The sequence below is a fragment of the Zosterops lateralis genome, assembly GCF_965231275.1.
Source record: "Zosterops lateralis genome assembly, chromosome: 6".
NCBI lineage: Eukaryota > Metazoa > Chordata > Aves > Passeriformes > Zosteropidae > Zosterops > Zosterops lateralis.
The window spans coordinates 33,933,891-33,948,675 of record NC_139761.1 but is presented as its reverse complement, the minus strand read 5'-3'; the positions used below and the strand labels follow the sequence as shown (position 1 = coordinate 33,948,675).

Here is a 14,785-nt window from a genome sequence, read left to right as displayed (position 1 = left end):
GTTTGGAACAAAACTTAATTAATTTCTGTTGGGAAAGTTGTTAGATTTTTTTTTTCCAAAGACTATCCCAAAAGTCCAATCTGGCACAGACAGCTGGCATAGAATTTTTTCCCCTGAGCTTGATAGCATGATAAAACCAAAGCATGGCTGAGATCAGGTCTTTTATAAGCAGAACATTAAGGCATTGTTGTAGATAAGCTACATACTGGCTCTGCTTACAGTAAGGCATTGTTCATTCCACTAACCACTGATCCAAAGTGATAGTGGTTGTCCACAGAATGTCATAATCACATTGCCCCCAAATCTGTGAGTAAATCTGAGAAGGGTGAGGACATCCAACTATTTTGTTTGCTATGGATTACCTGTTTCTTAGGGATATTGATGGATCTTTTTTGGGGCTTTTTTTTTCCCCTTTTCCTCTCCGTATGAGGAAAATTGAGGGAAGGATAGATGGACAGACAGCATAGTCATGACTGTTGCTGTTGGTGCAATCAGTATACTTCAGAAGTAGCTTTCAGTAAAACTCTTCAACTTCATCTATTAAAACTGCTGCTGTGTCTTCAGAGAACGTTGGAAGATTTCTTTTCTCTGTAACTGTTCCTTAAAGGAAGTAGTGCAGCTCTACTTTTCACCTCCATGCATTCAACTCCCTGCCTGCTGATCAGGTGGGATTGACTACGTAGCTGGATGAAATGTTACTCTACACCACTGGCAGCAGCAGCTCTAGTTTCCTGGGAAACAAGTGCTTTCATTAGTGCTAAGACTGTATTGTAGGCAACAAACTATTCTTACTGTTAGTGAGTAAGCATCCCTTATTACATAAAAATAGAGCCCTGCAATTTGGGAGAAATTATCACACAATGAATTACCAAAATGATAGATAATTTGCAGTGTAAGAGCTTTTATATTCTGTATGGGTGAAGTAAATGCAGGAAAAACACATTTGTAAAGGGGAACAAAAATCCCACATCTCTGTAATACTTGTAAGTATGATACCAAAGGGTAAAAATTAATAAAAACAATCTGCAACCTGCAGCTATTCTGGGTATTTCAGCTACTGTTCCATTTCAAATGCTTATAATAGTTTATTAATTCCAAGACATATGTTTGCTTTTTATTTTCTGTTACAGATCTGGAGTCCCTACAAGCAGCCTGACTGCACAGGGGACCTGGATGGTAGAATTGAGGATGATTCGCGTTGCCTCTACACTCATGAAGAGTACATCAGTCTTGTGTTGAACAGTGGTAGTGGCTTGTCCCACGATTATGCCAACCAGTCAGTCCAGGAAGACCCACGGATGATGGCCTTTTTTGACTCTCTTGTGCGCCGGGAGATCGAGGGCTGGAGTTCTGATTCAGACAGTGACCTCAGTGAGAGCACAATCCTGCAGCTCCATGCAGGAGTCAGTGAACGCTCTGCTTACAGTGAGTCGGAGTCCTCCACCTCTTTGCATCACTCCCCACCACAGGTGGCTGAAGAGTCTGATGAAACCGCCTATAACTTAAGGGCCTTAAGATCTACTGCATCCCCCTCAGCCAGAGAAGATGTGGCTTCCCGTCAGCAGAGGCTCTCTGCACTGAGAAAGTATCAGGACAAACGTCTCCTGGCCCTCTCCAATGAGTCTGACTCTGATGACAATACTTGTGAGGCGGAACTAGATACAGACCTTTTCCCACGGCCACCATCTCCCAGTCCTGAGGAGAATGAGTCCAGCAGTTCCAGCAGCAGCACCAGTACGGAAGATGAAGAGGAACTGAATGAAAGACGCACATCGATGAGGCAACGCAATGCACTGAGGCGCCGACAGAAGGTGCAAAAGGAGGAAAGGACTAGCACTAACACAGAGAATATAGCCCCTTATATTGGTGAGGACATATATGATTACCCCCAGATCAAAGTGGATGATCTTTCTTCCTCTCCAGCTTCTTCACCAGAAAGGAGTTCGGCCAATAAAGGAGTTCTTAAAGAAAGGACGTCCCCTTGTTCAGACAGTGAATCAGTGGAGAGAAAGATTTACAAAGCTTACAAATGGCTCCATTATTCCTACATATCATATTCAGCTAGTAAAGATGGTGAATCCTCCAGAGGAGATGGAGAAAATGATGAAGGGAAGCCAGGAACCAGTGGAAGGCACAGTGCAACATGCTCGCTAACTAAGGAAGATGCTAGGAACTTAAGTTCAGTAGCTCCTCAGGCTTCCTCAGCTCTTTCTGCTGAAAACCACAACAGAGAAAATTTAAAAGAATGTAGTGGGATAGAAAATTCTAGTAATGGTCAAGCTCATGAATGTGACAATCAGCGGCGGATGGAGGGTCAAGAAAACACATCTGAAGACACAAGCAGTGGAGGTGTAGAGCATTCTTTTGAGACTAAAAAGCTCAATGGAAAAGCTAACTGCAAAGGGCTAAATAGCTGTACTGAAGAACCTTGCATTCAGACCACAGGACTTGTGGAACAGAAAAATAGTCAGAACTGTCAACCAGCACCAAGCCATCACTCACTGGTCCCTCCATTCTCCGCTGTTGCCATCTGTAGCGTGTCAGGTCACTGCTCCAGAAACCAGACTGATGGCAGTGAGGAGAGGAGCTTCGACCCCTCCTGCATTAACCACAATAATGGCCACTTGCATCTTCACCCTTCATGCTTCAACAATGGACAGAGTTTTGGAGAGCAGGAGTCTGTGATGCAAGGACTACAGGTGCACTCTAATGCTGATAAAGGCAACCTTGTACAGGTGGGTGTGACCTTGCACAAAGACTGCTGCCTGTCTGAAATGGACTCCAACAGCTACAATGTGAGCACAAGAGAGGATACTGCTGACCTGCATCCTGCAGGCAGTGAGAGCACTCAATCTCTCGGAGGACTGAAAAGACACAGAGCGGAGTTGGAAGATCCAGATTCAGAGAGTTCATCCTTAGAAAAGAAGTTAAAAACATGATAAATGCAAATGTCTGTCGTAGTGTGCACTCTTTCAAAAAGAAAAGGAAAAAGAAAGTATTAAAGGCACATAGAGCTTGGGTCTGAAACATTGCGTTTGATTCTCCATTCCGTTCCTCAGTGGGTCTGTTTTAGATTGCCAGTGGTTCATGTGTATAAAAATCCAACTTGCTCCTTAATGAGACTGAGTCTAGTGTACCCATACAAGGTTCTGTTTAAAGTAAATCCTTATTAAGATGGTTGACTGAATAATTCTTGTGTGAACATGTGTCATTTGTTCAGCCAGCCAACCAGGATGACTGCTTTAAAGTTTAATTGTTCTTCTAAGGAGGAAGTTTTCCATCCTTACACAACATATTGCAGGCTGAAGAATGGTGGAATTAGATCACACTGCTGATCACACAATTAGGGTGTGTTTCTTGTTGAGGAAAACAGGGAAGAAGTGTTTCTGGGCCCTTTATTCTGCTTCAGAAAGTAAAGAAATGCAACCATTAGGGAGGATATTTTTAGAACTGGATGGTATCTTCAGGGATGATACTTCATAACACACTTCTGATACAGTTCAGTGACATTATTTTTATGCCAACAGAAAAGCTATAGGAAATGAGCCTCTTTCCAAAATCAACTTTAGACTGTTCCCATGGTGACATTCAATTTTGTGGGCTTTTTTAAAGAAAAGAGCTGAATAACACAGTGTCATCACTATATAGAAGTACAATTGTTGGCAAGAAGCAGGTATTATGCTGTAGACCTCATTCTAACCAAGGGCTTTTAAAAATTGGGCATTGAAACATGCCTTTCTGTGATCTTAACACATAGACATTCTTCTTCATCATCATTATTATTATTATTATGGTTCTGAATGTTGGGATACATCTCAATTGTACCCATCCTTTCCCCATACTCTTACTTTTGGGAAGCAGTAGACCAAACAGAAAATAGCTGAAGTATGGATAATGTAACTGATTCATGTGTACAACAACATTTGGTAAAGTCTGAAAAATGCTTTTTGTTAATCAGTTTTTGCAGCCCAAAACTGGTTGGGATTGGAGATCAGGGTTGGTTTTCCACCACTGTGCTGCTAATATTTGAAATTGTATATGGTAGATGTATTCAACAGAGTTCTGCATGTAAGGGAGAGCTTCAGAGAACTGCCCCCACAGGTGGGGAGACTGGGTCTTCAAGTCTGGCAATCAGAACTTAGGCAAGAGCACAGCTCTTGCTGCCAAGAACTGGAGTACTCTGTGGTGCACAAAGTTGTTGTTGCCTGAGCACTGTTTTGAGTGGAGTATCTGGTGAGTCATCTCAGTTCTGGCATGCTGGAATTGATGAAATTGCACTCGCTTCCCTAGCAACAAGGTAAGAAAAGTCAGTGTGTGAACGGAAAACAAACCATCTATAAAGGACACAAAAACTACATGTATGTGCAACAGAAAAAGAGGTTTCTTAGGACCCCAGTAATTTTCAAGGGCTTTAAAGCCCAAAACTGAGGAAGGGTTAGTAAGGAATTGGAAATTTTTGCTTTCAATACAGCTGTAGCAGTACATTGCTGTAGAGCACTGGCCTCAGAATAATTATTTCAGATCCACAACTCTCTGGTTCCTTGGGAAAGTAGGAAAAAGCCCTGTTAAAACAGGATGAAAGTGAAGGAGTACTTCAGAAGGGTGCTGTGAGGGAAAGGGTATGGTAGGGAGAGTGAAGAACGTGACCTGAAACATTGTGTTACAACTACTGTAAGTAGTCTGTCATAGGCTGTCTGCCCACACTGGGTCTGCTTTTCTAAGTGAGAAAGGCAAAGCGGTGTTTGCAAACACAAGCAGAAGTGGCAATAAGAGCAACCTCTGATACATTGTTACTTTATTTGAAAAAAAAAAATGTTCTGTACTTACTACATTGTACATCCCTGCAATCAAGATCACCATAGGAGTGTTTTCCTCAGTTGTTTAAACATCTTACTGTAAATTCTGAGTTTTAGCCAAAATCTCGAGGTTGCCGAGTCAAAACTTTTTATGTTTTAAAAACATAAAACATTGGAAAATTTTCTCATCCCTCACTTTCTGGTGAATGAGCATCTCTACTCTTCTTTGACATGGTCATCTTTTCCTGGTGTTTTCCCACATGCCTTGTGGTCTCACTTTCTGGTTTTGTTTGTTTGTTTTGAAAAGCAGAATAAAAGCTCCCCGGCTTGGTGTTACAGAATCACAGAATGGGTAAGGTTGGAAGAGACCACTGGAGGTCATCAAATCCAACCTTCCTGCTTCTGTACAGGCTCTGGGCATAAGGGTTGCTGTGGTTTCCCCAAAGACAACCTCCTATGCTGTCTCCATTCCTGTTATTTCTAGTTTCTGTCAGGCAGGAGGAGGAAGGCAAGCTGCAGTCTTCACCTTTTGTTCACAGAAAACTTCAGTGCACACAAGAATGAAGCAGTACATTCACCTCCTCACATAAATGTTATCAGCAGTAGGCAGCTCCATTATGTGGTAGAATCCCAAAAAAGCAAGCCAGCAAGCAGCAGCATGTCCCCTTCAGGTTGCCAGCACTGAGAAGAGCTGCTCTGCAGGTTGCTTCACTCTGTCATTGATCTGTGTATTTGCTCTCCCCCCTACACTGGATTGCTTGTCCTGCTGTGTGCCCACAGTTTCCATGTGAGTTTTGCTGTGTGCTTGGAATTGTCACTCCCTACTTCTGGGAAAAGAGTAAACTGATAGGTGGAAAATCTTACTAATTTATCGGAAGAGATTTTACCTTTATTAATAATCTTCCATGTACTTAAAACTGAAAAGGTTGTGTAAATATTGAACTACCCTGTTAGTCACTATTTGCTCACCATATAGCTTGTTATGGCAGGAAATTTGCTAGGCCACCTTGTACAGTTCATGTCCAGAGAACCTTATCAGTGGGAAAGAAAAACTCTCCCTTACATCTCCCCAGAACATGTTAGACAGAGAAATACTCATTTTTAATGAAGTTTTTTCTTATATTTCTACAAGGTCACAGACTCTATTTGCTTATTTCAGCTTTCTCTGTTTAAAGAGAGAGTCAAAGCTGACTCTTCCTCTGAAGAGCAAGCAGGAGGCTTGTCTGGCCCAGTGTATTAACTGCTTGTAGAGATGCAGGAGGATATGAGATCTATCAACCAAAGTTCATCTCAGGTTTTTCCAGCTCTCCAGTGAACATTTTACTGAATCTGGTGAGTTTTCTCCAAGGTAAGTGGCTCAATGGAGATGATACTTCGCTGTTTAGAAGCAGCTCTCACAGACCAAGCATGAGCAGAAAGACACAGTTGCCTCAAGAAGGCAAGAGCCCAGGTTTTTACCAGTTGCTTGCAGAAAATTCTGAAATCGAGCCTGTCTCAACTGGAGTAATAAATGGGAAGGACAACCGATTTCAGAACTTTTCTTCCAAAATTTGCAATGGATTTTTTGGTGCTAAGTTTCATAATAGAGTAAGTGATTGAAACCCAATCCTAATCTCTGCATATAACCTATGTCACTTGGTAGCTGGGAAATCACTATTCCTCAAACATTTAAAAAAGATGAGTCCACTTCTGAGGTCTTGAACTTGTCTGCATTGTCACATCCTCGTGAATACATAGAGGTCTCTTGCTCATTGTGGCCATCACAAGCTGATGTGGCCTGATACTACTGAAGTCTTGGGTTGCTTTCATTTGCAGTTAATTTATTTTGTAAGACAAGATTGTTGTTAATACCTCATTGAGTTAAAATGCTCTGTGTTAGTGAGTTTTCATCTCCTTTTTTACAGGCACTGGTACTGGCAGAGGTACCCTTTACACCTGATGTTTTCTCCCTCATTTTCAGCCATTCAGATTATCTGTGTGTCTTTGTCAGACCTGGGAAGCTCAGGGCTGTGCTGCAGGATCTTCAGAGTACCAGAGAAATGCAAATGGCTGCAACAGCTGAATTACTATGTGCACATGCACATGGTTCTTCAGGAATTCTTCAACAAACTAATCCTAGCACATACATAATTTATAAAACACATCTGCACACTCCTGCAGCTGTGTCAGGATGCACTAATTAGCCCAGCTAATGCTCTGCTCTTAAGAACAAGAACTCTGTTTCAAACATCTGAGAAAATGGCAGTTCTCTAGAGGGAGAGAAAGACAAAAAAACCAAACCACCCCTCCCTCCCCACCAATAAAAAAGCCCAAGCCAACATCCCACTGGTTATGGGAGGCTCCAAGTTTGCCAAAGTTTTCTTCAGTGGTTATGCAGATCAAAAGCAGAGAAATTCCAGAAGTCAGTGTGTTCTGTGATTAGAGGAAATAATTTTAATTTGATGTTTCTACTTCACCTGATTGAAGTCAAGAACTTGAACTTGGGCCTCTTGCCTTTCACTTGAGCATCCTAAGCATCAGCGTATCACATTATTCAGGATGGGCTTTGTTCATCATTTGTCTGAAATGCAAAGGGAAAAGGAAATAGAAACAGTTCCTTCCACAAATACCTGGAGCAGAGCCTTGAGCCCAGCCCAGCTGGTTTATGGCTTGGTGAGAAAATGCTGGAGGACCCTTTCTCCCTTCTCCACCTTCTGTGATCTCTGTTCCAGAGAGCAAGACGAGATGCTGATGCAGCTCTGAATATTTACCATTGTCTTGAATGTGGGAGAATGGTCCTTCCAAATTGGGTGGGGTGGGTATGATATTTTTTTTATATTATTATTTTGTTGTAGACACGTAATACCTCCTGAGATGACTGGCAAAGTCAGCTGTTTGTTTTGGGAAGCTGGCAAGCACAGCTCCTGTGTCTCAGGGATATCTTCCCATTAAGTTCTAGTCTTGCATGGTCTCACAGCAGTTCTGGCGTTGCTTTACAGATCTAGTTTGGCACTGCTGCAGCTTTCAGAGCTGATCAGATTTGTGCCTTTGCTGAAGCTGCCATTAGCACTCTGGCTGCTTGGAGCTATGTGGCAAATGAGTAAAAATGCTCCTATAAGCACACAAAAAAATGCCTCTATTTGAACTTTTGAAGGGGGGCTCGGGTTCCTCACAGGCAGACGATGCCTCTGGCTATGTCTAGCACTTTCAAGATTGGATGCTTACAGGAGTTGCAGGTTTCTAGGTGTAATGTGGTCCCAGACTGTATATTTTATTTCACAAACCACAGCTTCTTATTTGCAGCATTAACAGCAGAAAGCACCAGTTCCTAGGTACTTCCAGGGCTCACCTTCTAGCCATTCCTAAATGGTCAAACCACCTGATCTTTGGGAAACTCTTATGTGTCAGTGTCCTGCTTCGAGAACAAAGACTGAAACAAAAGTTGCTTCAGGGAAAGCCTAATGTATATCTTCAAAGAGCTTTGGCTTTAGTTCAGCATTTAAGTACTCATGAGATGCATACTCTTTAAAATGTGGCTGTGTGGCAGAAAAGGAAACAGCATGAGCTTCAGAACTGAATTCTGTCAGGAAATAGGAAAGGAATTGAAATGTATTCAAAAACAAACAAGCCAGCCCCTCATATCCAATTAGGTTTTGAATAGAAGTTCATTGCCTGCTTCAAAGAGTCACTTCTAAAAGCCTCAGCAATAAGTTTACAGAATTGACTTCTCACTCCTGATCTTGATGGGTCTAACCCACTGATGTGAAGAAGCCAAGAAGCCACAGCCAGGCCTCACATTGCTCTCTTGATGGGCCTGCCACATGTTGTTACCCAGCTGGGGTCACTCTTCCATGAGCAGCCAACGTGGCTGTCAGCAGCAAGGCTGCCCCTGGCTCTGACCAGCTGATTCTGTCATGTTTTTTTCTGCAGCTGTCTGGTTTAGATTAATATTGCCTGGGATGTGCTGAAGAAAACCCAAAGTGCTTTCCTTTAAGGACCTTAGTTCATGTCTACCTTTGGATCTTGGAGGGAAGGTCTGGGGCTATATTTCAGAGTGATCTTTATGCAGCCTGTTAAAATGAAGAAAATAAATGCATTCTTGCAGGAGGAACAGAGGAGTACAAGACATGAGCCTCCTCTCACTTACTGTTCCCCTTCCTGAGGTTTCCATGTCTCCTCAAGGAGTCTTGTACATTTTTCATGTCCCTAGGACCTACAGAAACTTCCAGTGTTGGGTGGCTACAAAGCAAAGATGAAAGTTCATAGCTCTGCTTCAGTGACACTTCCAGTATATTATGGCCAGACCTGGCATTTCCTGGCTTGGAATTATATCCTTGAATAGAATTTTCTCCAAAGCATGAGCAAAGTCCTCTTCCCACCTATCTAAGCTTTGGAGGGAGAGAAAGGAAAAATGGTCTAAGCTCCAACAATCTTGGAATGAAAGGATGTACATGTTGGTTATAAGCCCCTTATTCCCCTGTATTACACACACACACACTCCAACACTGCAGTGCTGTGCACTTATCTGCATGCAGGGATGACAACGGCAGAAGTCCTGCATCTCCTTTAATTCAGGGACTGAGAGTGCTTCAGTTTGTCTGACAAGGCAGATCTCTAAGTCTTTTCATAAAGAAGCTTTTTTTAGCTCATACATGTTTCTGATGATGTGGAAGATTTATTTTTGATCTGGGAAAGTCTGTAGCAATGTTTTGAATTCCTGAGTGGCTGACTGACTGATAGTCTAGCTGAGGAACACTGGAAGCAATTTACAGCCTTAGATGGAGATTTTTATTTACTTACACATACTTTTAAAGTCAAAACTTTTACAGTTCATCATTCAACACAAGGGCTCTTCACCTTTCATCTCCTCTCTTTTTTCCAAGGAAGGGTGACTTTCTCCTTCAGTCCACTAATAACCTTAACTAATGGTACAGATACAAAAGGTACAGATAATTTGTGGCCTATCTTCCCAACAGTTAATGAACATGCTGGGACAGTTGACCATCTTGCTAGAGACACACAAATTGCAGCAGACAGCAGGAGAAATGGCTCATTAATCTGTGCTCTGAAGTTGAAAATCTGCAAAAACATGGGAAGGTTTCAGTCTGAGTGACACATCTTGAGGTCTCCTACAGCTGGGCCTGAAATACCTTTGAAGTTTCTCCAATTTTATGCTATAGTCTCCGAAGCCAGTGTTTGTTTCCAGCCCAAGGGTAAGCCTACTCTAGTCTTACTCTTGCCAGATGAAAATTATTTCAGAACTTAGTCAGTGTATTGCTTTGCTGATTACATTTCTGAAGTTTAAACCAAATTAAATACTCAGCTGATCATACTATACAATTATACTGCCTAAAGGGAATGATTTAATTTGTCTACAGCTGGGAAAGGAAAAAACCAAACAAAACAACCAAACAAAAAATCCCCAAACATTTTAAACTCAGTAAAAAGGAAGCTAAAAGTTGCATGAGCAGCTGAGATCAGCTACTATGAAACTGCTGCAGAGGGGAAACCTCTTCTCCAGAAGGGAGGCAGGCAGTCCTGAGCTGCTAGGCTTCCTATGGGAACCAGTTCAAATTCCAAAGGCCTTGGAAAGCTGACAGGTTTCTCCTGGATTAGTGTGCATGTTGACTCACACGGAAAGCCCCAGAAGGAGCAGCAGGAGCGTTTGGTGTTAGTCAGGCTCAAAGAGGGGTGCTGCTGTGAAAGTGGTAAGTGAGGGAGCTCTTAGAATCACAGCATGGTTTGGGCTGGAAGGGACCTTAAAGATCATGTCGTTCCAACCCTCTGCCATGGCCAGGGTCACCTTCCACCAGACCAGGCTGCTCAAAGCCCTGGCCAGCCTGGCCTTGAACACTTCCAGGGATGGGCATCCACAGTCTCTCTGGGAAAACTGTTCCAGCACCTCACCACCCTCACAGTAAAGAATTTCTTCCTAATATCTAATCCCAACCTACCTTCTTACAGTTTAAAGCCATTACCCCTTGTCTTATCACTACATACCCTTGCAAAAAGTCCCCCTCCACATTTCCTGTAGCCCCTTTTAGTTTCTGGAAAGCTGCAATAAGGTCTCCCTAGACACTTCTCCAGACTGAACAACCTCAACTCTGAGAGTTTCAGCCTTTCCTCATAGGAGAGGTTCTCCACACCTCTCATCATCTTTGTGGCACTCCTCTGGACTCACTCCAGCAGGTTGATGTCCTTATGCTCAGAACCCCAGAGCTGGATGCAGCGCTACAGGTGGGGTCTCACCAGAGCAGAGCAGGGTAGAGGGGGAGAATCCCCTCTCTCACCCTGCTGGCCACAGTACCTGGTAATTCTTCCATAAAAGCATTGCCCTATGGAGGAGTGATTCACTGGAAAAGGAGGGGCAGGGAGTTACTTCAGTTCCCTCCCTCGCCAATTCCACTTGTTATGGCATCTTTGCTTGTGATATCAGGATGTGAGGAGCCCATTACACTAGTGCTGATAGCAGCCTATAGTGGAGCTGCCTGGGTAGCTGTGGCTTCCTTCCATCCAACCCTGACTTAAAATGGTTTTAGGATGTTACCCTGGAAAGTCCAAATACCACACTGAGACAGCTGGGTACCGGTGATTTGCAAATGAACTTGGGTTCAGGGGCAGTAAATGCACTAATCAAGTACATATTTACAATTGGCAAACAGTGACAAGGGGAAGATCATGGCAATAAATATGAATTAGAAATGAGGAAATATGGGCAAGCAATGAGGGAAACAAAGGTCCTAAGGAGAAAAAAAAAAAAGGAGTACAAGGCAAGTAAGAGTATTTGGTCAAATCCAGATCAGAAGGAACCTGCTATTTTCCCAAGAGCTGAAAGTGCAGTTTGTCTACAGTAGCACAGGGTGGGCAGGACCCTGAGTGAGCTGCCCTGCTCTAGAAAAGCCAGTGAGGAGCTGTGGCTCCTGTTCCTTCAGACTAAAAGGAATGCATAATTTGCACTTGGGGGTTTTCAGCTAACCACACAGAGAGATCTCTGAACTGCTAATATAGTGTGGGGGGTATTAATAAGCCTTGCTGCTCAGGAAAGCTCTGGGGGTCTGGGAAGCAGCCGTGGAAACAGGATGACCTAATTCCAGTCCCACTGGCTTGCTTTCAGTGCCAACAGAATGAAGATTTGATATGAGGCAAGTGCTAAAAAAGATGCAAGAAAATATCATCATGGCTAATTAAATACTGCAAACTGATAGGGAATGGTGTAGAAAATGGATTGTGTTGACTAAGCATATTTTCAAGCTCAGCAGATAAATGTAGAAGTTGCAATAATACTTGGGCCACTGGAGAGGTGTTTTCAGTGTCCTAGGGCCCAAGCATTGTCTATTAAACCAGAGCAATCCACATTCAGTGCATTCATCATTAATCAACATTAACCCCAAGCAGCAAATCATTAGTGACACTTTTAGTGGACAAAGGGCCTCAAATGGGTACTGATACACCTATTATTGGCTGGGCAACATGCACAAGGGTAACTACGGCCTTTGCAGCCAGTATTACAAGCAGAAAAGATAGAACTCAGCAGCCAAGCAGCAAGCCAGTGTCATGCCAAGCAGTGTCCCAGATCAGGCCCAAATAAACCTGGATTTATCAGGAATCTAGGTTTGTTAGGAACCTGCCATACTACTTGGATATGGGAAGAAAACAGCCAGAAACGCAGCCATTTGTATGGTTGAGGGATATAGAAAAAACAAGTACTCTTGTTGTTACCTTTTCCTAACATCTTTTAGGATAATTATGGGAAACCAGACCAAGCAGTTTCAACCCTTCATGTGTTTCATTGCTATCTGTTGATCACCTTGTCTGGTGCAGTGCAAATCAGAGCTGGGTTTCTCTTTCTCACAGAAGGAGTTTTCTCACAGCACCATGTCTGGGTGGCTGCATGATGCCAACACTTCTGCAGGTGTTCTGCTGACACGTGAGCAGTGCAGACACTTGTCCTTGTAATCTTGTACTGGACAGCCCCACTTCCTGCTGGAAGTTAATGGTGCAGTGCATAATGCTCTGCAGAGGTAAACCTGCACCTACCTGATGTACTGGAGAGGCAAGCTGAGAGAGAAACTCCTGAAAAAGGATTTCAAACGTTTTTTTTCAGATAACTACTATGCTTCAGAAGCTACATTAAGCCCACATATGCCATTCCTAAAGTTCTGCAGCTGACTGGCCCAGTTGCCTGCTTTTTAATTAAAGTGAAAGCCATATTTGCCTTGCATAGAAAGACAAAAACCTTTGTCAGCCCTTAGCTCTTTGCTAAGGCAGGTTGTGATTCTTCTCTTTGCGGTTTCTCTTCACTGTTGCCTACCCCTTGTGCTGCTCAGCCCATGCTCTGCAGAGCAGGCAGCTGGAGCCATCCAGCACCCTGCCAGGCAGCAGCAGGAGCCTTACCAATGCTAAATGATGACCAGACAAGGAGATGGGAAAGAGCCCGGTATTAGGGCAAATGTGATCATAACATCATTGCGTCCTCTGAGGAGCTGAGAGCTCAGAGCACTGTGCTGAGACTGTTTCTTGTTAGTCTCACCTTTAATGTTTTCAAGTTTACAAACACAAAGAGCTCTTTGGAAAATAGGCATGGGGGCATCTGGTTCTGTACGGCAAGAGTAAGGAAGAATGGGATATAGAGATATTTTGGCTTCACAATCTGTTCCCATATACTTCCCTGGTGGCATTTGAACTCTTTGAGAATTAATAAACTAATTCACTAAACAGTCATGCTGTTGTTCACTAGGTTTGTTATCAGCTCATCTAAGAAAAGCAGTAGCAGCTGAAGGATTTTGCTCCAAACACTTGGATTTTGCTTAAGGTGGTTCTTGATTACCTTCAACAAACTGAAGTGATTTAAGTTCCCTTCTCATGAAAAGTATGATGGGGGAGCTGATTTATTCAGTCAGAGAATTCATCATTGCATAAACAAAGGAAGAGGCTGAATTAGCATTAGTGAAAGATCTATGAATGTTCCTGGGGAAATGTTATTACTTTAACTCAGAGAGTTGACTCTGGGGCTTGGCTTTTTCTCTTTTCCTCTGTAAGAGTTTCTAGTGGACTGTTCTGTAATGAATAATATCTCAGTTGTTGTTCTTTGCTTAAATAAATCTAATTATGCTTTTTCCATGCAGGAAATGGAATCAAATTATAGGTATCACTCATTCATCTTTTTATAACTCCTGTAATATTAGCAAGACAATGTCCTGCTTGTGAAGAAAGCAGTGTTCTTGGCCCTGGGCAGTTGGTAGAAGATAGAAGCATCTGATCAAATTACTCAGCTTCTCAAAGAAATAATTTTTAGAGGATGTTGATGATTATAATTTCCTTACCTTGTTCCATCTAGGTTGTTCCTAGCCATGGAAAATCACCACAGCAGAGGAGCAATGCTGGACGGAGGGGATATGGCTAGTGCTGAGTACTAGGATGCCACCAAGGCAGCCAGCTGGGATAACTCATCAAAGCAAGTGCTTGGTAGTCTCACACATATCTTGGATTCTTCTACAGGGCTTAAAGCATGTCATCACATACGTCTTGAATTATGTATGAACCGCTGATTGGACGTGGCGTATCTGTGTAACCGCGGTGTTATCCACCCGCCTACGGGCTGCCGGCTCCGCCAGATGGGAAACGTCTGCTCCTGCACAGCCCAGCTGCGCTCTGTCTTCCTCCTCTGTCAGACATCCCACACTGGGGTGGCCTCCATCCCAGCAGAGGTGCTATGGAAGGGGGAAAACTCAGGTATGAGCATCCCACTGGGATAAAAGTATTTCCATCTCTCCATCCAGCCCTTGCCAGCTTCCCCTGGCGTTTAGTACCACACTGGCCTGGGGGACAGGTGGCACCCCCAGAGCATCAGGGAACTGCAGCATGGTAGGTCTTGGACCACAGTGGTCACAGGTAGCTGGCAAGGATGGTTCCTGACTCCCCCATTGTGGGACCTGGCTGAGGCCTGCTGAGAAGCTCCTGCTGGTGTTTTTATGCAGCTGTGGTAGTAGAAGGGGGAGAGGGCTGGACCG

General features: G+C 43.4%; 1 protein-coding gene across 5 annotated transcripts in view; it reads left to right on the top strand.

Moving 5' to 3' along the window:
- DCAF5 (DDB1 and CUL4 associated factor 5) overlaps positions 1–3,896 on the top strand; it is a 66,732-nt gene extending 62,836 nt beyond the window's left edge. For all 5 annotated transcript variants that reach the window (XM_083864550.1, XM_083864554.1, XM_083864551.1 and 2 more), the window contains exon 9: positions 1,131–3,896. In XM_083864550.1, coding sequence (XP_083720676.1) covers positions 1,131–2,939 — 1,809 coding nt within the window. In that variant the 3' untranslated portion in view covers positions 2,940–3,896. The remainder of the gene's footprint in view (positions 1–1,130) is intronic.
- The last annotated feature ends 10,889 nt before the right edge of the window (positions 3,897–14,785 follow it).